Consider the following 27659-nt stretch of genomic DNA (forward strand, 5'->3'; position numbering starts at 1 on the left):
AAACCGAAACAGGACTTTCCGTTATAATCAATGTAAAAAAAAAAATAATCCGTTCTAAGTCCGGACAACAACTGTTTTTTTTTATCTTTACTGAACAACAATCAGGCCAGTCGTTAGTCAGTACAATAGGAACTATCAGTGGAGCAGCTGCAGGGAGTAGTCCTCCTCTGCTCCCCCCAACATGAGAGCAGGGACCTATCATAGCAGGGTCCGGCACCGCCATGTCTGGATAGTAGGGATATATATAGGGCCTAAACTACCAGTAAGACTTTAGTTTGCTGACAAAGTTTCTTGGATAAGAAGCGGAATGTCCGACACCTTCAAAGAAGTACAGATGACGGCTGAAGAAACCTTTTCATCGACTTACTACATATGGTATAAAATGTTAGTGGTCCTCACAAGACTAGTCATACAAACACGCACACACAAAAGAAAAATCACTGACTAACCACATCCATCGAAAAAAAAAAGTTTGTGACTTGTGATTTGAAACGAACACAGCCGAAACTACTTTGAAAGTAACCTTTCAGGGATGGGCCGATGGGGGGGTTGGAATGCGAGTGGGAAACAAAACGTGTATTTCCTTTCGTCTCTTTACCTGCAGTCGCCACCTCAAGGTCGGGACACTTTTCGGAAGCATTTGCATTAAGTGCTCGCAAGGCTTGTCGGGGCAGTCGAGGTGATAAAAACCAAGGAAGGAGGAAGGCCAACGCACACTTGGAGAGGGAAGGAGGCACACCCCCCTCGCACACACCCCAATTTATGCACAAAACTGGAACAACAGAAGCTGCCAGACAAAAGACTACACGGTAGCACGCATGACTCTTCATTTTCATTAAAGGGACGCGAGGACATCAAAGGACACTTAGATTCCAGGTAAAATCACACATTGATAGGAATTACTTACGTGCGGTGTTTTCCGTTTTTATTTTATTCAGAGAAGACATCTATGTAACAAAAATAATAATTAGAATGTCGGTATAGCCTACTTTGCAACTGTGTCAAATTGTAACTGCATTGTAAAGACCTAAAGCAGGGGTTGGGAACCTTTTTGACAAAGAGAGCCATAAAAGTAAAATATTTAGAAATGTTTTCCAGAGAGCGTATTTTACAAAGATTCCACCGCATATAGCTATATTTTACATTTTAAGACTCGCGCTGAATATTCCGGAAGTCTTGTTTTTGAGTTGGTGACGAGTCCGTACGTGACGTCACTAAAGGACCGCCCTTTACCGTAAAATAGACGCATTGTAGCGGTCCTTCCATCACATCAATGTATTTTGCTGTACTTGTTTGTTGTCCTTAAAATTGACCAAACGCTCTTCTTGTCAAAAAGCAGGCAAAGCTCTTGAAATTGAAATTGATTTGCATTGTAAATGTTTACATCGTGTTTACTTTGGTGGAATTAATTTAATCACAGTCACAGGAAGAGGAGACAATGCAGTCCAATGTACTCTAGAAAAGACAAGTTATGTTTTTATTTGGCTAAAGTGTTGAATAGTATACAGCACAGTCAAATATTAACCGCAAAGCCTCTAAAGCGCCAACATTGAGTGATTTGTCTTCGCACCTGCACGTGTTGTTGTGTATTTTCTCCCTGTGCCACTGACCTACAGACACGTACTTTCTATCTGTTTTTTTTATGTGTGACTGTTTCCCTTTGTGTTATCTGAGCCTCGCTGTCAGTTCAACTGCTAAATGCCAGGATGATTGATAAAGAGGAAGGTGCTCAACCTGCCGGTTGGAACCTGATCCGCCCCGTTGTTTAAAGAGACTCAACTAAGACACGGGGAGGGGGCATTAGAGCTTGAGTTTACACAATGTAAATAAAATGAAATAAACACAAACCGGTCAGTGGAGCTGAATATGCAGGCTGAGATGGCAGGGAAAAAAAAACGTATAAGTAGTGACATCATGATAAACAGATGCAGGTGCCACTTTAAACTACAGGCTGCATCAACTTTGACATTTTAGATATTAAAGTTAAAGGACAACCGACACCATTTTTTTGTTTCTGACATCAGAAAAACGTTTTATAGCATCTATAATACCCAATAAACGCAGGCTCATATTTTTAGTCAAGTGAAAAACACCAATAAAAATGAATTAAAGTGTCCAAAAAGGACTTCAAAATGAAACCGGAAGTGGCCAGTTTCAGAAGGTCCCGCCCCCTTGTTCGTGGCGTCTCGCCAAGACGTCTTGCCTTGCTCGAGAATCAAAACAATGGCTTCAGATTTGGAGAAGATGCTTTCTTATTACTCATCCAGTTATGAATATGATTCAAATAGTTCTGAAGAGGAAAGCATACATGTTTGCAATCGATTAAATAAGTTATTCCGTGTCATTTAGAGGTTTCTGGACAGGAATGTGGCGTGCCAGAAAATGCAGAAGATGGAGCCAAAGCTCCGTTGGAAATGGCTGATTTGCCTGCTGGGAATTTGTGTCAGCGAATATCAAATAGTAGTCTTGGTGCAACACACAATTCACCATTGCGTTATTTGTGTGTTTTCCTTCTAATTTCGTTATCAACATGGATCAACACTAAGTTTTCATATCAAACAAAGTACTGCAAAATGCATTGTGTGTCGCTTTCTCGTTCAGGGGCGTTCGCTCCGTGACGTGACGTCAGGAATCGTCATCAACTCGAAAACAAGACTTCCTGAATATTCAGCGTGGGTCTTAAAACGTAAAATATAGCTATATGCGGTGGCATCTTTGTAAAATACGCTCAGTAGAAGTCATTTGAAGTGATTTTACAAATTATGGACACAACTTGTCCAGAGGTGTCAGTTGTCCTTTCAAGGACTGTCTAGTTAACCATTCATCCACTGAAAAAAACATGTTTGTGTTGCATCGCTGGCGAATAGATAGCCAATACCTAGCGAATAGATATTTAATACCTAGTGAATAGATAGCTAATACGTAGCAAATAGATAGCAAATACCTAGCAAATAGTTAATACCTAGCGAATATATAGCTAATACGTAGCATTCCTCAATTTGTTCGGGTTTGGGGTTTCCTTGTTTAGGGGCTAATAACGTGCTGGTCAGACCTCTGGTCAGACCCCTGGTAATCTCGAGCGCAGCGACGCAGACAAGTATGTGTTTAACTGGGCATGACGGGCACTGACGCACGCTCGAGCAAATAAAATCATTTAAAAACTGATATTACGAAATTAACAACTTTTTTTGTTATCTTTAGGGCGGGCGGTTGAGAAGTCAAGGACAAAGCAGGAGGACGAGGAGGAAGTTTCCATTGCAGCAATTTGGACTTTTCTTCAAAATGCAACAGTCTCCGCAGATTTGGAACACGCAAGGGGGCCACCCGGACCCTCCCGGTGAGCCCCAAAAGAAAGTGTCCATTACGAGCCATCTGGAGTGCCCCATCTGCTACAACAACTACGACAACGTCTTCAAAACGCCTAAATTGTTGACGTGTACCCACACCTTCTGCCTGGAATGCCTCTCCCGCCTCATGGCCATCTCGCCGGCCGAGCGCCACGGCGCCGATCAGGGGGCGTCGGACCTCTTTTGCCCCTTCTGCCGTCACGGCACCCCCTTGCCAGAAGGGGGCGCCCCGTCTCTGCCCAGCAACCACGAAATGCTGCACAAGCTGCCCGGTCACCAGCGGCACGTGGAGCCCGTGTGGCTGGATGGGGAGAAGTTGTGTTACAAAAGCAACGGGCCGGCCTCCGACAGCGTCTCGGCCATGTGCGTCTGCATCGACATTGGGGCCGACAAGGGGGGCGGCGCTCCGGTTCGCACCCCGTCCCCCAATTTAGGTCTGATGGACCGGCTGGGAGACTGGAAGCGGATGATCCTCTTCGTGGTTCTGATGTTGATGCTGGTCATTGTGGTTCTGTGGCCGCTGCAGTGTATATTCAGCACTGGAAACATGCGATGTATGCAGGTGGTGCGCCCCAACCGCACCGCCGTCACCGCAACCTTGGTCCCCGCTACCATGGCCCCCGTTTTTGACCCACTCAACCGACCTGAGCATTTGTCAGAATAGACAAGAACAATACAACTTGACTCTGTATATGGTTTGTGGATCACATCAGATTGATGGCCTGAAGAATATGATTTGTAAACTTGTGACGGACGGGTTCACTGTGTTTTACTTTAGATTTTCCTCTTGCAGCACATGCCCGCAAGAGGGCGCTGTACTGATTGTTTTCTTAGATGATGACACCTCCTAGTGGTAGTATGAAAAAATACACAGCATGTCGATGAGAAGGTTTCTTCAGACGTCATCTGTACAAATTTGACGGTTTTGGACGTTTCGCCTCCTATCCAAGAGGCTTCGTCAGCGAACTAAAGTCTGACTGGTCGTATCGGCCCTATTTATTTACGACCAGTCAGACTTTAGTCATTATAAGTGCCTTGCATGCTGGGTTTGAGAGAGGACAGTAATTTCATCTGTGCTGTATGTCATGCATATTAGCATATTTGACAATAAAGCTGACTTTGAGCTGTTGTTAAAGCGCTGTATAAACCAACATGTACATGTATTGCCTTGTATTTTAGACAGCTGCCCTCATTTCAAGCTCATATAACTCCAGATCCATATAATTTAGGAATTAACTCTTTTTTTCTGATGAAACAAGAGAGTCTAAGGTTTTGTCAGAGATATGACAGTCAGACACTGTGGACAGAGACTCAAGATTGTCCCTACTGCCGGCAGGAAACGTAGTCACCCATGACATACGTCTGAATTCTGCGGCAGGTTGTCTGTGCTTCAATTGTGTATTGAGTCACAAGTGTTGGCTAAGCATACAACAGCATGAAACTTTTAAATATGATCACTTCTTATTCTGTCTAATCTCTATCAGGTTTCTAACACTGCATTGAATGTTTATGTAGTCCTAAAACTCAGTATTCTGTGGGCCCTGGAATTCGAGTGACAATGACAAAAACCGTGGCACTGGAGTGGACACAGTTTTTGCACTTGTCTGGCAGTGAATGAGTTAATCATGATTTCTTTTCACAATTTTACATTTCTGTGAATGAACAAATTCGTCAGAAAAAAAGCGTAACGTGAGTCACGATATGATACGTGAATGTGATCATGGAAACGTTCTCATTGTAAAACAATCATTAACTTTAATGCCCTCCCATAACGAACCTTTGGACTCTTGACTAAACACAACAAAAGCCTTGTTAGGAAGTCGCGATGAAAAGATTTCTGGTATGAAGCAAGAATGGGCTTTCTCGGCAGGCTTAATGATGACAGGCAGGGGATAAAATTTTATAACACAAGACGAGAACGGTAATAAAAGCACCACTTCCTCAATAACCAGCAAAAAAATCATTCTGGTGTATTAATTCAAGCGAACTAATCGTGTGTGGTGGAGCATTGCAGAAGGACAAACCCCAGAATGGCAATTGCACATTTGTTCATGAAACAAAATCTTGTGTCAAAGGAATGCTCATTAAATGTCATCATTTTCCTCATGTTCTCGTGTTTCTTTTCGCCAAAATTAATTAAAGACATGATATTTTGGTTATTTATAGCATATATGGTATCATTTTAATGGTCCGGCCCACTTGACATCTATCTGAGGCCATATGTGGCCCCCGATGTGAAATGAGTTTGACACCCCTATATTAAATACAGGATATATAACATTATGATTAAAAATCGGTTGATGCAACTGACTCATCGTCATGACGACACCCGGTGGTTATCATTTAAAGGACAACCGACACCACTTTTTTTGTTTCCTAACGGACATCAGAAAAACATTTTATAGCTTCTAAAATACCCAAAACACGCAGTATGATATTTTTAGTCAAATGCAAAACACCAATAAAAATGACTTAAAATGTCTCAAAACTACTTCAATTTGAAACCGGAAGTGGCCAGTTTCAGGAGGTTCCGCCCCCTTGTTCGTGGTGTCACTCCAAGACGTCTTGCCTTGCTCGGGAGTCAAAACAATGGCTTCAGATTCGGAAGAGATGCTTTCTTGTTACTCATCCAGTTATGAATATGATTCAAATAGTTCTGAAGAGGAAAGCATACATCTTTGCAAACGATTAAAGAAGTCCTGCCGTGTCATTTTGAGGTACAGTGTCTGGGGGGGGAGGGGGGATGTAGCACCCAAAAAAGGCAGAAGATGGCGACAAAGCTCCGTGGAAACAGTCTGATTTTTTTCCTTAGAATTTTTGTCAGCGAATATCACATAGATGCTTGGTGCAACACACAATGATTCACCATCGCGTTGTTATGTGTTTTCTTTCTAATTTCGCCATCAACACGAAGTTTTCAGACCAAACAAAGTACTGCAACATGCATTGACGTGATGAAAGGACTGGTACAATGTGTCCTTTCTCGGTCAGGGGCGTTCCTTCCGTGACGTCAGGACTTGTCACCAACTCATAAACAAGACTTCCTGAATATTCAGTGCGAGTCTTAAAACGTGAAATATAGCTATCTGTGGTGGAATCTTTGTAAAATACGCTCAGCAGAAGTCAGTTGAAGCGATTTTACAAATTATGGACACAACTTGTCTGGGGCGTCGGTTGTCCTTTAAAGTGTGTCAATTGGTGCTGGTCCAAATTGAATGGATTTCATTGTAGGTATCCTTTCGTTATCTGTTACGGATTTTGAGCATGGCCAAGTTTCGCTAACATGGTTGCACTTGTTTTTGATGAGGATAGCGGCTAAAAATAAGTCACGGTAGGCCGGGTTCAGCCCCCCTACGGGCTTCCTTATCGCATCAGTGACGTAGCCTTTGCGGGCTCAGCTATCATCAAGCTTGGATTATGGCTGTCGTCTAAATTACTTTTTGGAGACCAATCTATTCTTCAATCTCGGGCAGATAGCCATCTGGTGCGGCGTAATCGCCATCCCGGGTCTCTTTGTGACCTTCGCTTGGGGCAGATGTTGAAGCGCATCAGACTTGATGATTAACGAGGACGGCGAGTCCAACAAAATCCACAGATGGCTATTTCTCATTCAGGAATCCTTTCATGCATTCTTCCTGAATAGTTCTGGTTATGAGCTAATTGGTGGTCACGCCCAAAACAAATAAAAAAAAGTAAAATGTACAATCATTTTCAACATGCTAACAAGAGTTGAATGTATCCTAGCCTCCGTTTACTCTTTCGTGCCCGGATCCTCGCGGACGCGATGAAAGGCCACGCCTCTTACGCACGTTCGTTAACGAGACGATCGTAGCCTCGGTTGCTACAATGCCAACTTCTTCTTTTCCTTTCGACCTTTCCATTGCTACAATGCTAACAATTATTTTTTATGTTGGTAGTGAATGAAGCTAAACTACCGTACAACGCACACTGCACGGCTGCACCACGTGAAAACAAAAGTAGCACCACTTCCGTTTATCTTGTCTCTGATTGGCTACTCATGTCGAGGCATGTCGAATATTTTAGGACCGTTGCTCCTAAAATTAATTTCTTTGATGAAATGAATAAAACCAGGAGCAGCCGAGTTAAGGATGTCTGTGATGTGACCTTGCTTTGACCCTTTCTTGGCTCCGATTTAATAATCCCTTTGTGGCCGCGCAACCCTTGCTTGAACCTTCATCTTTCAAGTAAGCACAAATGTAACGTCTTGCTTAGAGACAACAAGGCACTTTCATTGATTCATAGAAGGAAAGGCTTGTGGAGGCAGCAGAGGAAATGGAGGAAAAAGCAGGAGGGTCAGGAGCGAAATACGTGACAAGTCCTCCTTCTTCTTGGAGTTTCAACCCCAGAAGTGGAAGCGGAGTTTCCAACTTGCGAGAAGAGAAGCCGCTCACCGCAGGCAAGGTGCACTCTTTCCACAATATACTGCGATCTCACCCTCCTCACCGGAAGGATTTTGGGCGGCAGATGATGCCTCCGCTGAAGTGAACAGACGAGACAGACAAGTGCTGTTCAAGGCCGCTGTGTCTTTGGATTAAGAGGACATGAAACAGACGTCCTTGATGAGGCTAAGACGTAATCAGCGGACTTCGAATGAGCAAGCGCTGTGGAAATTAAGACAGACTCTACCTTTGTCATGCCGCGTTAATCAGGGATGAATTAAATTTCTGTGACCATCTACATACAAATGATTAGTGCACAATATTTGTTTGTTATAGTCAGAGATATGACAGTCAGACACTGTGGACAGAGACTCGGAACCAGAAAGATTGTCCCTACTGCCGGTAGGAAACGTAGTCATTCATGACATACGTCTGAATTATGCGGCCCTCTGCCAAGCTATTTATTGAGAGTACAAGCAAATTAAAGTGATACATTAGTAAAACATAGTTTTCTTGATTATAATACCATGCCCCTGGAACATTCTGAGCCCCAAAAGCTGTAAGCAATAAAACATTGTCTATTCCATGAGCTGATAAATTTGTAACCTGGATAATGAGCTCTCCCTGTGCAGGATGTTCAAGTCGTAAACTTTGGTGAGAAAGGAGTTTCCCAAGTCCTAAATTCTGTGTCAGGCCATATCTCCTAGATGAAGCTGTTGACCTGATTGAACCCTGGTTGTCTGTGCTTCAATTGTGTATTGAGTCACAAGTGTTGACTAAGCATATAAACAGCATGAAACTTTTAAATTATGATAACTTCTTATTCTTATTCATTTGTTTGGTGTCATTGTTAAACTCAGTATATATATATATATATATATATATATACACACACACACACACACACACACACACACACACACACACACACACACACACACACACACACACACACATTTAGCAATTACTTCAAAACTAGGACATGTAAAATGATCTCTTTTACCACTAAAAACTGTTCAGCAATTTGACACAAAAGTCTTCCGGGAAAAAAAGATTTGACACTGATTTTGAGAGTGCTGATGAGGAATTATCATCAGTTTAAATTTTGAATAGAAACCAATAAAGTGTCCGATGGGGCAGATTTTTATGATCGCCAGATGTTCTCTTACATAATCCGCATTGCAAATGATACTCACAGAGAGACTTGCGAGGAACACTTTCTTGTCCGCAGCTTTGGGATTTTTACCTCCTGGTGTTACTGTTGAAAGACGTCTGCGGGCTTTTAAAGTTGATGTTCTCGTACACGCTTGACGAATCATCGTTTGTCATTCTAAAACGGCACACAGGGATGATACGGTTGCTCTATGAATGCTCCTTAAAGGGCGACTCAGAAATCGGGCAGATACTTGCTAAATGGCAAAAGGCGGGATTATTTTAGCTCATTCTTAGACATTTGTACAACGGTAAGGAGGTTTACTAGAAGGTTAGTGAGGCTCTGAGACTTTTCCAAAAGCCCAAACATCACCAGACAATTAAATCATTAATTAAGTAATTAATTTCTTCCTTCCAATCCTCCCTCCCTCCCATCCTCCCTCCTTCCCTCCCTCCCTCCATTAAACCGTCATGTGGACATAAGCATCAATATTTTCCACACAGTTGCAAGCCCACTTAAGTCTCACGCCTGCATTATAAAAATGTCCAAAGTCACTTCAATATGAAAGTGTGAGTCATGCTTACACAGACGAAGAGCGTGACGATGCCATGTTGAGTTTGGACAGGGAATTGGCCATTGGAGGATGTTTGATGTTGGAGTACTCTCTCTCCTTCATCTTACTCCTCTGCAAAGGGACAACATTATAATTCTTCCTTACTAACTGATTAGAATTCAATGGAAGATCCACAATGAAAACACCAGTTAGCTGTCATCACATGTACTGGTATGTTGTGACATTCTAAAGCTTTTAGTCGATTACCTGCTCTTCTTCCAACCTCTTCTGAGCTGTGTCTATGTACTGCTGCACAGCCATGTAGATGAACTTGTACTGGGCCTCTGTCTGTACCATGCCGGACCTTTGCTGCCGTACCTTCTGGATTGTCTTCGGGATGTCTATATCGCAATCAAGGCCTGAGGCATAAACACACACGCATTCAATGAGGATTCAACACAAAAACCCTTTAAGATAAATGGGCTTATGTCAATTCGTGTATTCGATGTGATGGGATTCAGACAGGATAACGTTGGTTAGCGACTTAAATGATGGAAATGAAATTGCGGAACTCCGGACCTGACAAAGTTACGATGGAAGATGTATAGAGGGCACTTATGGAGAATGTATCGTCATGAAAACAAGGCCACAGAAGAGCGCACAGGCTTTTTTCTTGATGGAAAGGATCCAGGCCTTGCCCTACTTTTTCCAAGTTGCTTTCAGCAAATCACTGACAAATTGAAGCTTTGCACTTGTATTCTCTATGGCAGGGGTGTCAAAGTCATTTTTTGCCGCGGGCCACATTGTAGTTATAGTTTCCTCTCGAGGGCCGTTATGAATTTGGGGAACCCATTAGAATGTTTAAATCCCTTCAAATATTACATATAGAGCACACAGCAAATTAACGAATAACTCGTTTTCAAATCTGAAGTCAAGAATAATGACTTTTATTGTGGTTGACATCCAAAAATATGAAATTTTGGCTCAGATTTTAGCAATCATCATGGAATTTAACAAGTTTGATTTGATTTCGCGGGCCGAAAAAAATGATGTGGTGGGCCGGATTTGGCCCGCGGGCCTTGACTTTGACACCAGTGCTCTATGGTCTGGTGAGTGACGAAAATGACCGAATGTGAGAAGAATACTCCAACCAAATAACTTTTGAAATTATGTTCCAGTAGCATTGATTGGTGATAAAACATAATTAAGTAATACATTTTAATCTAAAAAAAAAGTTAGCCTACCTTGGTGGCTAATAATATCAATGAGAATGTCAATGACAATAATGGTGCCAGTCCTCCCAATCCCGGCGCTGTGGAAACAACAAGAACTTTGTTACGTATGAGGAAACAGATCGCGTGAACAAAATAAATGTGGGCGAGTTCAGCATTTCGGGCAGACTCTAATTTATGTTGGGCGAGATCAGTTAGTAAACAATAAGCATCCCACCCTTCCCCTAGAAAAATTCTCAACTGTAAACAATGGGACAGCGATCGATGGTGGGGAGACATGTGGACCGCCAAGGACGATATAAACTGTTCTGGTACCTGCAATGGACGATGATGGGCCCAGATTCTGGACTGGTCCTCTGCGTGCGGTTGATCTCCTCAAGAAACCAAAGGACCCCCCCGGGCTCGTTGGGAACTCCGTGGTCCGGCCAAGTCAGGTACTGGTAGTGCCAGACGTATCTCAGAGGTTCCCTCTGTGAGGATCAAAGTCAAAACGGTTTGGATTTTGAGGGACGGTTCTATTAGATTGTTATATAGTTATGCTTCTTTTTTTTGTGAACACATAAACTCTTTCCAAAGTTGTGAAGTAGAGTCCTGCGTGCTCCACAACACGAGTGGATTTCTAATTAAAATGCATGTATTTTTATTTATGGGCCTCACCCTGTCACACATCTGTTAGGGCAATTTGCTATACGAACACATTTTAAACATATTTTCTATTTGCTGCCACTGCTCACCCGCAGAAAAAAAAAATATTCTGTGACTGTAAAGTGTCCTTGAGAGTTTTGAAAGGCGCTTATAAATAAAATGTATTATTATTATTTCCTTACACTTTGTTTTATTTTCTCAGACTTCCTGTCACGATGTCACATTCTGTCTGTCTTTACATCATTTTATTTTCTCGGACTTCCTGTCATAACATCACATCCCGTCCGTCTTTATAAAAGCACTCCCAACCAGCCCCTCCTCTCTCTTCGCTCATCTCCTCTGCCTGCCTCTCGGGGTCGACCGTTACATTTTGTGCCGTCCCAAAGATTAAAGAATCTTTTTGTTTTTACTTTTGATTACTGCTTCATTAATATTGACCCGTCACACGTCACCACCTTGAGCCGACTACATATCGTTTTTATTGAATGTTATTCTTCTCAATAGCTGTAAATGCACATAACGGAGTACAGCAGTCCACACGTTTTTCATGTTTACAGACTTAAAAATGAGTTACCGTACTTGTATATGCTCAAGTGGTGACGTCTTTTAAGAATGGGGGAGGATCATTCTGAGTAGGGTGGGGCCAAGGATTCTTAGATTTTTACTTTTTGTTGCAGTTTTTGGAAATGAATACATGTGTCATAAGATATACTTTATGCATACTCATAATATTGTAAACAATTGCGTTAAATGTTTCCTTGAGAGCAACCAGGCAAAGCACGTGTTGAAAGATTTTGTGGATTTTAGAATATCATCCCCAGGTCAGTTTGTCAGCACGGATTGAGGGCACAGCTTTCCCTACCCGATCCAGACGGGTCACTTCCAACTTCCTCAGGATGTAGCTTTGAGCTGGCCACTCTTCCACGTTTCTCACCAGCATCCTTCCAAACTCCATGCTGGCGTGAAGGTCAGGCCAGTAACGGACACATTTGTTCTACAATGAGGGATACCAGAGCGAGTAAAGCTGGCGCAGCAGTGGTTAGCTCGGCGGGCGTTTGAAGGCATTAGACAACCTAAGCAACTGGATCCACTCAAGCGGCTTCTGCAATCGGCTTAAGTGTCATACTATCCTTGTTAGACATCTTCCTTATTTTGGCACACACAGACACACATGTGAACTAAAATAGGTAGTAGGTACAAAATTAACTAATGTGACAAGCGTCAGCACCTTAAACGCCACACTGGAGAAATGCTGAGTGACATGAGAGTGGATATTATTATGAGTATTTATTTTTTTCCATACATGGTAATTAAGAATGTCTCATCATGGACAGAAATACGCTTTTCAGTGCTTAATATTTGGGTTGTCTCCTAAGTTGAATTACAACAATAAACAAACAAATAAATAAACATAAACGAATGATTAAATATAGAGTATTTTCTAGTGTATAAGGCGCACCAAAGTGTAAGGCGCACCCCCAATGAATGATGTAAATTCAAACTTTTTCCATATACGTAAGGCGCACCCCATTGAATGAAAAAAGTTTTCCAAATGTAATATATAAATATATCACAGTTTTCCAAATATAAGGCACACCCACATTATAATAGAGGTTGGTTTATGCACTATTTCTTCTACAGGGCGAAATGGAGTTGCTGGCTACTGACAGTCGTTGCGAATCCTGTTGTGGCTCAATATTACTTCACCTATAAGGCGCACCAGGGTCATCTTTTGAAGAAAATCAAGGCTTTTGGGTACTCCATATACACAGGAAAATACGGTACATAAATAAACCAGAAGACAGATACACAAATAAACAAAAAATAAATAAACAAACAGCTCAATAAATAAACAAATACATAGTTACACCAACAGACACATAAACAAACAAACAAACAAATAAACAGATAGATAGACACACAAGCAAAAAATAAATAAACAAAATATAAACAGATAGATACCCGTCCTCTCTCCATCTCCCTTGTAGTCATGACGATGACGTGTGTATTTTCCTGATGCACCATCTTCCAGAAGTCACTAACTGTATTTTGCAGACACCCTTGGGTGGCGATAAAGAATTTGTCCTCCACCTCGCGCCCTTCTTCATGTGAGCCCTGCGTGAAAAAAACACACAAAAAACACAACATATTTTGAGTCGTGCACATTATACGTATCCTGATTGTGAAAGTACAGACAAAATTGCAAAGTGTGACTGTCACACTTCATACCAACAGAGGGCAGCAGATAACCGGTTTGATATCGTATCAAGCATAACTTGCTGCACCAAGCATCAAGTTGGAAACGGTTTTAACTTCACTTGCAACTTGCTCAAGCGAACCAAAGCAGACTCACTCTGATGTAGTTGGCATTAATGTAGTCTGAACCAGGAACATCTGGATCTGTGTCTCGAATTTCAACCCGTGTTGTGTCGACTGAAACAAAAAAAAAAAAAATGTTAATCCACAGCGCAGCTCTCGCAGACCATACCAATGTTCTCTGGGTGTCTGCAAAGTTATCGCAAACACATCAGGTGCCATGTCTGCTTTGTCTATTTGTGTCACGCTTTCTTTCCACAGGAAGCCGGTGAGGCAGGAAACAGCAGTATACTCAGCGACTCACAGGGGAGGATATTCTTGTATCTGTTTTTACTCTTGTTTTCTGGTTTCATGCCTTCCTTCCGGGGATACAGCAGTTTACACTCTTGTTGTTGAAGTACCTGTGGGAATCAGAGCAAGAGAAATGCTGTTTTCTGCCTGATTACATGCTACATACAAGATTAAATGTGACAAAACAGTCGTGTTGACAAAATAGGACACCCGGGCCACACGTGTATACACGGTGAAAATGGAAATAAATAGATTAAATCCAACGCGCCTTCCAATCACCTCCCACATCCCCCAAAGAGATCACTGAATACCTTGCTTTCATTTCCACGGAAAGCCGCATTGTCAAAGCAAAATTTTGGAACGGACTGGATGTATTTTGCCATTTTCCCCTGTTGCTTTACGCGAAAGCTATCCATGAGACAAAATAAAATAAAAATAAATGAATAAATAAAGGTGCCCTACTGCTACTAATAATAATCCGAATAATAATAAAAAAGAGTAGTAATAATAACAACAACAATAATAATAGTAATAACAACAATAATAAAAATAACAGTAATATAATGACAATAATAATAATAATAGTAATAACAACAATAATAATAAAAACAATGGTAATAATAACAACAACAACAACAATAATAATAATAATAATAATAATAATAATAATAATAATCAGAATCGGAAAGCCTTTAAATGTCTCACAATGGAGAAATATGCAATCTGCAGCAGCAAAATTGAAAGTCAAAAAGAAAAAAAGTATTGTATGTACTAAAAGAAAATGTCAGAACACTGAAATGTACAACTGCACAAATAATATTTCATAAAAGTTAGTGAGTGCTCTGCTGACATGTTTTAACTCCTCTTCTCTACCTTCGACGCATGTTGGTATTAGTTTAGCCCTATGCTGGAGGGTTTGTACCATATAAAGTGAAAGACAACGTACCTCAAACTCTTCCCAAAATCCTTGTTTGGGCTTCTCCGAATTGTCTGCTACCTTGTTGAGTTCTCGCACTCTATTCTCAATGTTGGCTGCGTTTATTCTTGTGGCATTGAAGGGCTGTTTGAAAAAAGGAGATCATAAATGAGTAAAGCAAAGTCAGCTGAGATGCCGCATCACCCTAAGAAAAGGTCAGCAGTACAAAATGGGAGGATTGATGATGACCTCTTTGGTTATTTATTGTATTCAAAGATGTACACATTTTCTCCCATTTCATCATTCCATTTTCTGATCCATTTACCGTCACATGGGGGTGGAACATTCTAGAGCTTATCCGAGCTGTTTTGGGGCATTGGCCAGGTACAACCTGAACTGGTTGCCAGTTATTTGCAGGGGCGCACAAAGACGACAACCATCTGTGCTCACATTCACACCGAATGTGGGAGGAAAGCGGAATACCCGTAGAAAACCCACATGGGCAAATTCCACACACACAACTCATTTTTTTTTGTCTACATTGTAGTTACAGTTTCTTCTTGCTGTTATAAATTTGGGGAAATCATTAGAATGTTTCATCTCCACCACATACTACATACAGAACGAACAACAAATTAATGAATAACTAGTTTTCAAATGTGAAGTCAAGAATAATGACTGTTATCGTGGCTTACATATGACAATTTTAAATTTTGGTTGGGACTTTAGCAAGCATCTGGAATTTCACGTTTGAGTTGCTTTTGCGGGCCGAATAAAATAATGTGGTGGGCCATAATTGGCCCCCGGGCCTTGACTTTGACACCTGTGTGCTAACCAGTCAACCATAAGGCCGCATGATACGATTACTTTGCAAAATGTAGCTTATTAAAAAGGTTCTTTGGGAGGCTATTGACAGCAAGAGAATGAAACATCGGCAAGACATATTCAAGACGGAATACGAAAGAAGTGGCAGCGAATTACTTTTTGTGAATCGAACCTGTTTGAGGTGCACAACAATGCCACTCTTCTCTACCATCGGGTTCTTTTTGTAGTGATCCACCAGGTCTGCCAGGGTGTCGAACTTCTCGCCACCACCTACGTCGTATTTGTTATCCTGCTGGAAAACACAGAATCCGAGTTTGAAACATGATTTGGACCAAAGTATTTTTGCTGAGGTACCTGGTATCGGATCATCACGTGGGTGACCTTGGTTTTGCGGTCGACATTTTCGTGCTTCTCCTCGTGGGTGAGAACCGAGAGGACAAAATCGCCCGGTTTGCTCTGGCTCTCCCGAACCAGAAAGCTGCCAGCCTTGCCTTTTTCAGTAAGCAGTTTCTCAGCGTCTCGACCTGAGAGGTGGCCGTGGTACCACCTGGAGGATGGCAAAATCATACGCAAACATATATGAAAATGGCACGTAGCATATTTTTGGAACGTGTCAGGAAACTAAGTAGCTACAGGGAAACAAACCCTGCAAAACAGAACATGCAAACATTTACTTGAACAATAAAAACATGTTGAACAACAATGTTGCATTTAGGTCAAGTCACCCCCCACCCCACCCCAAAAACAAAATCCGGTTGTCTTGTACTATGTACATTTTCACAACAAGTTCATTATTGTGGTTTCAGGTTGTGTTTGCGTCACGAACGGTGTAATGATTCCCTCTCCCGAGTTGTGACTTCCTTTCTGGCAGCAGAGGTTCAGTTCTCACTTACTGATGGTGCGAAAGGCAGTGTGTGTAGGAGTGGCGACCTGTTATGATTGCGGCAAGTAATTAATGGTTGATTAGTTCAAGGTGAAGTCCGCCTATACCCAAAGTATAAATTGGTATAAAGTATAAGTAAAGTATAAATTAACAAATAAGCAGTTCAGTGTGTAAAGAGGTGGATGTAAAATTGGTATTATTGTCAAAGTGCTTTCTACAAATGTGACCTTATCGTGTCATAAAATACGTTGAATACAATCGTCATCACCTCTAAGTCCAGCTGAATGCTAGTTTGATCAGTCCACACAATATTTTGAAATTTGTGCTTTGGAACTTCCAATCGCTCTTTCGCAAGCTTCGACTACAACCCAACAACATCCTTTTCCAGCTTTCGACACATCAACAATCCTGAACCGGAGGTCTTCTCAGAGCATCAGGCAACATTTCTTGAGAGAAGACAATTCTCATGCGGCCGCATTGATCTGACTTTAGCCTTGCTCACACCTGTACCCGATTAGGCCTTGGAGAAACTATAGTGGGCTATGAGTTCAATCCAGAAATGAACATACAATTTTTCATCTGGTATTTGCCGAATCACACTGCTTTAAAACTGATGCAGAAATGGAATGAATTCCAAAAGCTTCATATTGTTTTGCCTCCTACTGCGAACCGTTCAAGCAAAGCTCAACTTTTACTTATTGTGCAGTAAGGCAGCATTTTACTCACGTTATCCCCTGACTTGAAAACAAAACCTTGTTTTATTATAGTAGACATTTTTTTTATGTTTTTTCAAGGTGAACGTGGCCGTGATACAACAAAGAAAGAACATCAAGAAAAAGCTCAGCTTGAGGCAAGAACGATGTTTTCGGGGGGCTGAGCGGGGTTGGGGGTTTTGGTGTGGGGGGAAGACAAATGATCAAGACAAGCAAAAGGATCTGAGATGAGGAAGGCTTAACAATGTTCGAACTTCCTGTGGGGGGAAACGGCCTCTTAATGTTGCTGCGGGGGTCTCACAAGTCGCGCATACCGATTCCTCCTTGAACATTATGGCCGAGTTGACATGAAAACGCAGCCCATTTAATTAACCCCACCCATCCCAAAAAAAAAAACAATCTTACAAACATTGAATCAATTTCAAGAAATGTGTGTCTAAAAGAAATAGATGCCGAAAGGTTGTAATGTACATGCTGAGCCTGAAGTGGCGCTGTTGTACAGCCATGGGAAGTTATCAAACAACAAAGAAGCCCAACAAGCCTAAATAAGGGATAGTAAGCGAAGAAAGAGTCAATGCGACAATGGAGGCAAATTTAACACAATAATCGAACCATAGGAGAGTTTTGACTGGATGGAAGACAATGTATAGTCATAGTGCTATCAGCTATCAACCATTGTCGTTGACAATGATGGTGGCTAGACACATGTCATAGAACTCCAACAACACAGGTGTCAAAGTCAAGGCCCGCGGGCCAAATCCGGCCCGCCACATCATTTTTTTCGGCCCGCGAAAGCAAATCAAACTTGTTAAATTCCATGATGATTGCTAAAATCTGAGCCAAAATTTCATATTTTTGGATGTCAACCACAATAAAAGTCATTATTATTGACTTCAGATTTGAAAACGAGTTATTCATTAATTTGCTGTGTGCTCTATATGTAATATTTGAAGGGATTTAAACATTCTAATGGGTTCCCCAAATTCATAACGGCCCTCGAGAGGAAACCATAGCTACAATGTGTCGGACTATGAAAGGCTTTTTGGTTCTGATTCATTCTGGGAACTAAACATCTGTACTGAATACATTGAAATTCAAAGGGGTGATCTATTCATTCTTGGGCCAGGTTGTCATCATTTACAGCAGGGGTGTCAAACTCATATTTTGACATAGGCCACATTGTAGTCACGGTTTCATCTCGAAAGCCGTTATGACTTTGAGGAAACCATTAGAATGTGTCATTGCCTCCACATATTACATATTACATACAGGAAAATTAATAAATAACGATTTTTAACATCTGAAGTCAACAATAATGACTGTTATTGTGGTTTACATAGGACAATTTGAAATTTTGGTTCGGACAAGCATCATGGTACTTAACATGCTTGATTTGCTTTCGCAGACTGAATAAAATGATGTGGCGAGCCAGGTTTGGCCCCCGGGCCTTGACACATCCCCTTGGGGTGGATGAATGAATTGTAGATATGCTAAAATGCATCTTCTTGTGCACAGGATCTAAGAAACGGTGCATCGGTCAACATTCCATTTTGGAAAAACGCTGTCACGACAAAATATGTAGAAAGAGTCAAGCGATGTCAAATACTTTCCGGAAGCATTGTGAGTAAAGACACATCTGTGTGCTGCATGGTGAGCTTTTTCTTCCCCGACTAATTTCTTCCACATTTTAGGAGGAATTAATGATTCAATCAGGTGTTGGACTATAAACAGCTGGCTCCCCCGAGACTTATTTCTTCATTTTACTTGATGATATTTTCCACTTCACAAAATGAGATTAGTGCGGAACAAGCCCCGTCAAACACATTTAAGTTGAATTAAAATGGAGCTTGTGAGCCAGCAACACTTCTGTGAAGTCCAATATTACTGACCTCTGACCTCACATCATATTCGTTCAACGGAACGATTAGATAATAATAGCAAAGGGCAAATTCTGTGAAGCATATTTTTTTTTATCCGTTTTGGAAATACATGAGATCCATAATTTAGAGTATGACATTTCATATAAAAAAACTTGCAATTGATGCAATTTCTATTGTATCGCAGTAGAAATGATGAACTTGTCTCAGGTTAAAGTGCATCACGAGCGATGAAAGGAAAGTGCGCTAAAAGCTTCGCTAATAACACCTCTTAGATGGCGTAACTGCCTCTTCAACTCGAAAAGCAACACCGTGAAATCCATGGAGTGAAGAATTCTACCTAATTAAAAAAAAAAGAATAATATTCTGCAGACAGAAAGAAACTTGGATGTCGTTTTAATGGGTTTATGGAAAGTAGCCAGACATTCTGCTGACCTTACGGATGGCTTGCGTGTATGTTTGTGTAAGACTGTATGCAAATCGGATCCTATTTATCAGTGTGGGCGTGAAGCGGGCACCTTTCAGATGTGGGGTCTTTGCAGTTGAGCGGATACTTGAGCTCGATGACATGGCCGTTCCTCTCTCGCAGCAGGTCCTGTTGTTCAGTGTAGTACTGCACCAGCTCGGCCAGCGTTGCAAACTTCTCGCCCCCGTACAGGTCATAGTAGTCCCCGGAGTTCTGGATCTTGATGTGGGTCACCTCATCGTTGCGCCTTGGTGGGCAGAGGGGACAGTTCTTTTATTTCGGAGGTAGGCTTACGTGTCAAAATAACTCCCATGCGTGTGCTTGCAAAAGTAAACTGTAGATCATAATTTATTTGCCAGAACCTACTCGCACGCTATAGTACTACTCCATGAGTTTTATCAAGCCATCTGCTTGCTTTTCAAGGCTTGGTTTGACAAAGTTTATTTGAGAAGGGCTTCAACGTAGTTCAACTCATGATGATGCGACTTAAAATAATAAAAAAAATAATGCCTCATGCAAACACAATGAATAGCAAAAATTGAAAGCATCAAACACGTACAGGAAATGAAAAGAGGAAAATAAGCTATTCAATTGAGGGGAGCTGACTACGGCAAAAGTGGGGGAGCACATTTTGGATTGAAACGCAAGGTGAGCACTGTGGCTTGGTCGCCGTTAACTCATTCACTACCAGACGATGTGAAAAAATGTGTCCACTACAGTGCCAGGGTTTTTGTCATTTTCCCTCAAATTCCAGGACCCACGTAATATTGAATTTTAGGACTGCATCAACATTCAATACAGCGTAAGAAACCTTAACGCTCTTCTTTCATCAGAAAAAAAGACTTAATTCCTAAATGATATGGATCTGGAGTTATATGAGCTTGAAATAAGGGCGGCTGCCCAAAATACAATGCAATACATACATATTGATTTACATAGCGCTTTAACAACAGTTTAAGCTGGAACAAAGCACGACATGGAAAAAGGGGAAATGCTGCCCCTTTGTGGAAAAGAAAAAACATGGCCAGGGGCCATGGCCAGCGCTTTATCGGCAACCAAACATGAAAAAACAAAACCCGAACAATTTCTAGAATGGCGCTCCACATCATATTTTCGGGAATGGCAGTGAATGCGTTAAATGCCTTATTTATTACTTACGTAACTAGTACACTATGTGTCCCCGACCACCATTACATCAGAATAATAGGATGTGGGGTATTACTTCTTCGTTTCAAAGTATTCCAGTCAGCTTTGTGGACCCTCTATGTGTACAAAGAGACACCGGCAGCCAGTCATCTGTAGAATCGATTTTAAAATTCTGCTACTGGTCAATAAATGATTTGTGTCCAGGAGTAGTTGAATTTGTTCAATTGAATTGTTATGCCGAAGGCAAATTGAAGTGAGGTCAGCTCTCAGTGTAAATACATTAAGAACCAGGTTAACATTTGATCCGTCTTGTCCCTCATAAAAGATGAAGAAAGAAGATTCTGTGGGGGGAGTGATGAAGCAGTCCAGGTCAACTGATTGATTGATTGATTGTACTGCTGTTTCTAAACATTTCCATTCCTTTCCCCCTTCTGTCCCATGCGCCGCTGCTTTCTGTGTTCTGTGTTTCCCGGTAATTGCTTAACAGCTTTCGTATCGGCGGTTGGCACGGCGCCATGAATCCATAGTCCAGTTCAAGTGCCATTTCAATGCTCACGCCTTTCAGACTGCTTTTATCCCACAGTTAAACACCGTTACCGATGGATGAGCTTATCATAAGTGTTTACATTTCTTATTCACGTCCTTAATTACGCTACTATTGTATGTGTATTACAATGAAAATTACAGGAAATATAGTGGAGCAAATCTAATAAATGTCAAAGCGGGCGGATGGATCCGATAAATGTTTCCAAACCGACCCAACGATTGGGACACAGCATGAAATAAAGTGACTATCATCTCATCAACACAGGTGCAGCCACTAGAATCATCGTGGAGCACAAAGGAAGAAGGGAGGAAAGTGGAAATCCTCGCACACACCACTGGGGAAAACTCCATGATGGCAAATACTGAATTCTGGCTCAGTGTCACCATGACAACAACCTGCAGTGAATGCAGAGTGTCTGTGCGATGATGTGGTGTTTGCAACCTGAAATGTACTTAGCCAAGATTGAAAGTGAGTAGGGTAATATTCGCCCGGTTTCCAGTTGGGCAATGTGAATCAGATAGCAGAGAAGAAAAATAAAAGACCTGTGGTGCTGTCGCACTTAAATCTGAATGATAAAATCTTTTTGAACTATGCGCTCACCAGCGAATGAATTTGACAATCCAAACAACAAAAACAAATCCTGTTTAAAAGTCACGTCGGTTGTCCTTTAAATGACTGTGGATTGGTTTCTAAAAATACCTACAATGTCATTTTAGCGTTTTCTAAAATGGCAAACTAGTCCATCGGCCAGACAGTAATGATCTTTGTTTACTCTCAGTGCTGAACTTTGCAATTTGAGGACAAAAAAAAAGCTTGTCATCGATCAGAAAAAAACAGATGTAGAGGAAGCGAGGGAAGAGCATAAATACCTGACAGAAAGAGTGAAATCCCCCGGATTGCTCTTGCTGGGCCGGGCCAGGAAACTGCCGTGGACGCCACGGGTCAACAGGAGCTGCTCTGCTACAATTCTGGTGATGTTGGGGTGGAACCACCTGAAAACAAAAGAAAAACAATGTGCAGCTGCTGTCACACATAAATTCAGGAGTGAATAATACTGTTTCATTTGCATTTTGACACTTCAGTGATGCTGGGTGAATCCCAATCGGAATAAAATGGTAAGTCATGGTCAAGCACATAACCCAAAATTGAGGAGAGTGGGACATATTTCTATCCTCACAACAACATAGTTCAAAGGTCCTGTGGGTTTTGATCATACTGATGATCAAATCTTCACATGCCTCATGTTGCTTTAAATTGCAAACAATTGAAGGTGTGCCAATCCCTGTTCCATTAGCAGGTCCTGTCATTTGTGCTATTAAATATATATATATATTGAATATCAAATTGAGTGATAAACTTTACTATCGGCAGATTGTCGATTTCAGATATGTATGGAAGTAGACAGTTTAAAAAAATGAACACAGGGCTTGATACTCTTCATAAATTCTGCTTTTGTCAAATGATACAGTTGACATAACAGGAAAAAAGCAAGCATCTTTTCTATGTCTCTGTATAAATCTCATTAATTTCAATGACCTGAGTTTGAGACCCTTCCATAGCCCTTTTCAAACTGACCATCAATGTCTGCTTTTTCAGAATTAGAATTTGTATCTGTATTGGCCAAGTATGTGGAACACACAAGGAATTTATCTCCGGTGGTAAATGCTACACTAGTATTGCAAAAACAAGTAATCATGAGAAACAAAGACATGCCATGTATGGTTGCAACATGACATTGCAAATGTCCCTGAAAAAATGTTTTTCATACTAAAAACACGTTTTACGATAAACTGCCCAGGAGAGAGGACGCTACAGGCAACAACAACCACATTACATAAAACTCATGTGTCACCGCACAACCTTTATCTAACGTGCAAAATTCTCATTAAATTCTAACCGTTCAGTTTAACTGACAGTCATGGAAAAGGCAAGAAATATCATTCTGGGAGATAAATGTAAATGTCAGACTTTAGCACTCTGCATTGAGAGATAAAACCTTCAGTGGCTATTTTTTTACTTGATAGACAATTCCAAGTGACAACGGTGGCTTGGCTGTTGCAATTGGCATATTTCTCCACAAGTTTTCTTGAACTTAAATTACACTGGAATAATTGGGATGTACAGTTATTAGGAAAATATGCAGGTATATGAAGACGAGATAATTGCAAAATGAAGAACTGGATCAGCTCAAAATACAAGGCAGGCATCTGTCCCAGAATGTACCTGACCTGGATCCTCACCAGGCTGGATTTGGCGCCAGCTGATGCAATTTTAATCACTTCAAAGTGCAAAGTCCAAGCTGCAGCAGCAATGGTACAAATTATATATTTAACAATTTGAAGGGGTTACGTTAAAGTCTATATTTTGTGGCTCAATAGGATAAAGGCCTCCGATAGTTTTAGAAAAGGATTTTAGGGGATATAGGGGGTCCGGTCAGGGGATGCTTCAAAATTTAAGATTTTGATGATTATATGATAGTTATTCGCTCTGCTGAATTTGTACGCTGATTTAATTGAAATCGGACGCGCATGATAAACCAATTGGCAAAAGATTTCAATCAAGTGTGTTTTGCAGATGCTGTATCTCAATGCAAAAAAGTCGTCATGGATTTTATTAGTTGGAAGCAGAGGGAACAATTATTTCAGGTCATCCAAGGAAAAAGTTGGTCAAAAATAAGGTTATATGAGTCGATAGAGATGTTATTGTATTTATTTGTATTTGAGTGCGTTAAAAAAATCACTTGGAGATTGTGACAACTTGCGATTCACAACAGAACATGCCAACATTAAAATGACCATTCGTATACTGTACGTTAGATGTTAAATCTGTCTGGTTAAACATTGATCATGTTCAATCTGCAGCCAGCTAAATTATTAGCGATCAAAGCCTCTTCGGTTTTTGTTGGTCTGACGATAGTTGGTCATTCTCCAGTCCTAATTCGGATCGTCCAGTCATCTTTGCATTTAGGCAGACTTTGTCCTCCACTTGGAACTAAAATTCAAGATCACGTTTTTAGGCAGCAACCACCAAAATGTAACTTATTGTTGAAACACAGTCAATGTGTAAGAATAAGCATATTTTGGGGGATTTTTTGGGGGTCACAGGCCATTTTTTTATTTTATGTGACACCTCTGTTATAAAAAATGCTATGCTCGGATAATTTCTGAAAATGGACTCTACTGAGGAACCGCGGAGAGGTCGCGTGTGTCAGCTGGTGAACAGATTACTCATTGTCTTGTTTTTTTCTTTAATCCTTCACAGATACATCGAAAAAAGATAAGTGTGGGGCAAATAAAAAATGTGGTCTGTCACTAATCTATATTTAATCCTTCCATCCCAGAACTGCTGTCACAATGAAAACATCAAAACAATGGGGACATGCTACAAGAAATATGTGACAAGACAACAAAAGTTATATCCCGGATAAAAATGGGACTATGATTTTTATTTTATCGGATTGAGATGGAAATCAAGGTTCACCCAGAAGCGAGCAAGTCAATCAGATATAGATTGTGATCATGCCCAGAAACGAACATGTCAATCATATGGTGATTGTGAATATCAACTCGGAAATGATGCTGAACCAGTTTCACCAAAGACTGCGATGGAAAACACCAAAACTACCAAACAATTGGCATGCAGTAAAGTACAGTGAAAAAAAAAATCATGATGGCAAAACTTTGATCACTGCTGTGGTTTTAGTTGGTCATAATTCAGAAGAAAGGTCTGAATGACTCTTCCAAGTTATTTGGTTCTGTGCCAGGTGTCACTATCCCACACCTGTTGTATGTTTCTATTAAACGACATGAACATAGGTGGAGCTCAATGCATTCTTTCGTGAGAGCAGTAACATGGGGAAAGTTGAAGGGGATTACTTCTGCCTACCTCACCATTCTGGTCGAAGCCTTTCACAAGCCCCTTTCCTTCTCCAGAGATTTTAATAATCCAGAAAAGTTACACAAGTGAGGGCAGGAGGGAAGCAGGACAAAAATCGAGACAAATCGTGAGCCTGAGGGTGTGTAGGGGAGTTTAGGGGTGTGTTCTTGTCCGTGTTAGCGGGTCAGCGCGAATAAAACAGTGAGAGAACAACGTGGTGCTTTGCGCAAATGGTTGAAAGAGAGGGAGTGCGTAAGGGAGCGCAAGGGGCGGAGGGTTTGTAATCTGGGATTTGGATGAATGTGAGAGAGCCTGATAGCACTATCAGACTCCAGACTACCCCTCCACTGCCCCCTCTCCCTCCTTTCCCCGCTTTAGGTGAGTATGACAACCTTAAGGCCGACTGGTCTGACCGCCTTCCTCCCACGGGGTCAACAACAAACAGAATCCAGCTTGTGATCCCCCAAACCAAGCGAGTTTTTGCTGGCTGTGACAGGGGCCAGACCATGCCAGACCAGATCAGGGCACCGACAGGTCCTGGCTCGGACTTGTCAGAGGGGGTGAACACAACAGCTGTGTTGCCCGTGCCTGGAGATTACATCTAATCGTGTGTGGTGTAGTTACACCAGATCATAGTAGGCCCTGGCCAAGATAACACTATGTGCAATCCGGCCAATTCAGCAGCGTGCCATTAGGCTATTCATTTTTTAGCCATGGGATGAACGTGTAATTAAATCCAGTATCAGACGAGACATTTTCAGGATGACTTTTCGGTGACCCTTGGATTAAGTATTTAAAACACTTTGTACAAGGGAATTGCATTCACTGGACACATAGACCTAAATATTGAAATCAGAGAGAGAGAGACTGAGAGAGAGCGACATTCATTTTCTGATCCGCTTATCTCACAATGGTCGCTGGAGCTTCTCCCAGCTGTGCAGTTGGTGGGGGGCACCCTGAACCAGTTGCCAGACACTCGCAGGTCACACACACACACACACACACACACACACACACACACACACACACACACACACACACACACACACACACACACACACACACACACACACACACACACACACACACAAACCCTCAATAGCGCTTACACTCATGCCCAAGAACAATATTGAGCACAGGTGTTAAAGTCCAGGCCTGGGGGCAGTTCTGCCACATCATTTTATTCGGTCCGTGAAAGCAAATCAAGTATGTCAAGTTACATGATGCAAAGGTCTGAACCAAATATTGAAATTGTCGAATGAAAACCACAATAACAGTCATTATTCTTTACTTCAGATTTTAAAATTAGTTATTCATTCATTTGTTGTGCGTTCTCTATGTGATATGTGTAATGGCTTCCTCAAATTCATAACGCGCCCCGAGAGGAAACCGTGACTACAATGTGGCCCGCGGCAAAAAAGGACTTTGACTACCTTGATTTAGAGGGTTCGGTTAACCTCCAGGGCTTGTTTTTGGAACGTAGGAGGAAACCCGAGTACCAGAGAAAACCATGCAAGCACAGGGAGAACATGCAAATTCCACACAGGAAGGCTGGAGCGCCTGAAGCCAACATGCTAACCAGTCGAACACCAAGCCGCCACCTCTCCACATTATTAAGTTTGATGAATTTATTTCATTTATCAATTAAAGTCCGATAATTTGATGACTACAATGTCTCACTCGCTCCTTCTCAGATCATGACTTCTGGAAATCAGTGACTCAGGGCTTTCCAAGAATAGGATTTCCTTTGACAGCCACCATGCGACCGACCCACATTCTCGCAAAAGCCAGGAGCAGTGAACCAGACAAACAAACAAACAAAAAAATGAGTGCATTAGATTGCAAAATAACCTGCTTTGGCCTGATAACAGAAGAAAACAAAAGGTGTCATGGGAATGACACAGGCAGCTTGGAGCTTGGTGTTGGGCCTCAAGCTGGTTGGAAAATGGGGCACGGGAGGCATCAGCTGCTGTTTTGCCCCTTACGTCATGTCTCAAGGTATTTACAGCATGCCTGTCACGGCCGCCGACAAAAAGGTGGTTTACTTAGCAGCCCCAGCATGGCATCAGATGCCTCGCAAGGGCTATATTGGTCACAGACGAGTCTTGGGGTGTGGGTTTCGCTAATGTGATCTGTATTTTTAGCTGTAGTATTTACACGCAGTGTAAAACATACGACTTATGTCATCAGAGCATTTAAAAGGATTCTCATAAAGATGAAATGATGTATACTATACATGTTTCAAACCAAATGCGTAAGTATAAACTCCATGATGACGGACAAGGTTTTGATGAGTTCAGACCGTGTCAAATTGAAGAAGACTGAATGTCAAAGGAAGAAGAAGAAGAAGGCCATATACAATAAATACATATTCAACATCCAATAATATATGCTCACATGGCTGACAAAAAAAAAATAATAATCAAATGAATATTATTTTTGAAAAATACTTTAGGAGTAATGTCGTGTATTT

General features: G+C 41.5%; 2 protein-coding genes across 8 annotated transcripts in view; one reads left to right on the forward strand and one right to left on the reverse strand.

Moving 5' to 3' along the window:
* ptpn11b (protein tyrosine phosphatase non-receptor type 11b) overlaps positions 1-27659 on the reverse strand; it is a 32456-nt gene that overhangs the window by 2705 nt on the left and 2092 nt on the right. The window contains exons 1-16 of one of the 6 annotated variants that reach the window (XM_089013125.1): positions 25196-25399; positions 22180-22302; positions 19670-19864; positions 16033-16225; positions 15851-15970; positions 14884-14997; positions 13951-14047; positions 13684-13763; positions 13293-13445; positions 12193-12324; positions 11001-11155; positions 10698-10765; positions 9721-9872; positions 9485-9585; positions 8944-9077; positions 4458-7844 (exon numbers count right to left, since the gene is read on the reverse strand). In XM_089013125.1, coding sequence (XP_088869251.1) covers positions 8990-9077; positions 9485-9585; positions 9721-9872; positions 10698-10765; positions 11001-11155; positions 12193-12324; positions 13293-13445; positions 13684-13763; positions 13951-14047; positions 14884-14997; positions 15851-15970; positions 16033-16225; positions 19670-19864; positions 22180-22302; positions 25196-25203 — 1779 coding nt within the window. In that variant the 5' untranslated portion in view covers positions 25204-25399 and the 3' untranslated portion in view covers positions 4458-7844; positions 8944-8989. Of the gene's footprint in view, positions 1-4457; positions 7845-7888; positions 8425-8943; positions 9078-9484; positions 9586-9720; positions 9873-10697; positions 10766-11000; positions 11156-12192; positions 12325-13292; positions 13446-13683; positions 13764-13950; positions 14048-14883; positions 14998-15850; positions 15971-16032; positions 16226-19669; positions 19865-22179; positions 22303-25195; positions 25400-27659 lie in introns of those variants that run through there. The other 5 variants (XM_089013134.1, XM_089013117.1, XM_089013090.1 and 2 more) reach the window with 5 other exon arrangements.
* On the forward strand, positions 604-5453 carry rnf223 (ring finger protein 223). 2 transcript variants are annotated; one of them, XM_089013166.1, is made up of 2 exons: positions 604-876; positions 3202-5453. In XM_089013166.1, exon 2 carries the CDS (start codon positions 3283-3285, stop codon positions 4009-4011), a length of 729 nt encoding a protein of 242 aa, XP_088869292.1. In that variant the 5' UTR covers positions 604-876; positions 3202-3282; the 3' UTR covers positions 4012-5453. The 2 variants fall into 2 exon arrangements, with proteins under 2 accessions (XP_088869292.1, XP_088869301.1); XM_089013175.1 differs by lacking the exon at positions 604-876 and adding an exon at positions 895-2672.

The sequence above is a fragment of the Hippocampus bargibanti genome, linkage group LG01, assembly GCF_051943395.1.
Source record: "Hippocampus bargibanti isolate YZ-2025 linkage group LG01, ASM5194339v1, whole genome shotgun sequence".
Classification (NCBI taxonomy): domain Eukaryota; kingdom Metazoa; phylum Chordata; class Actinopteri; order Syngnathiformes; family Syngnathidae; genus Hippocampus; species Hippocampus bargibanti.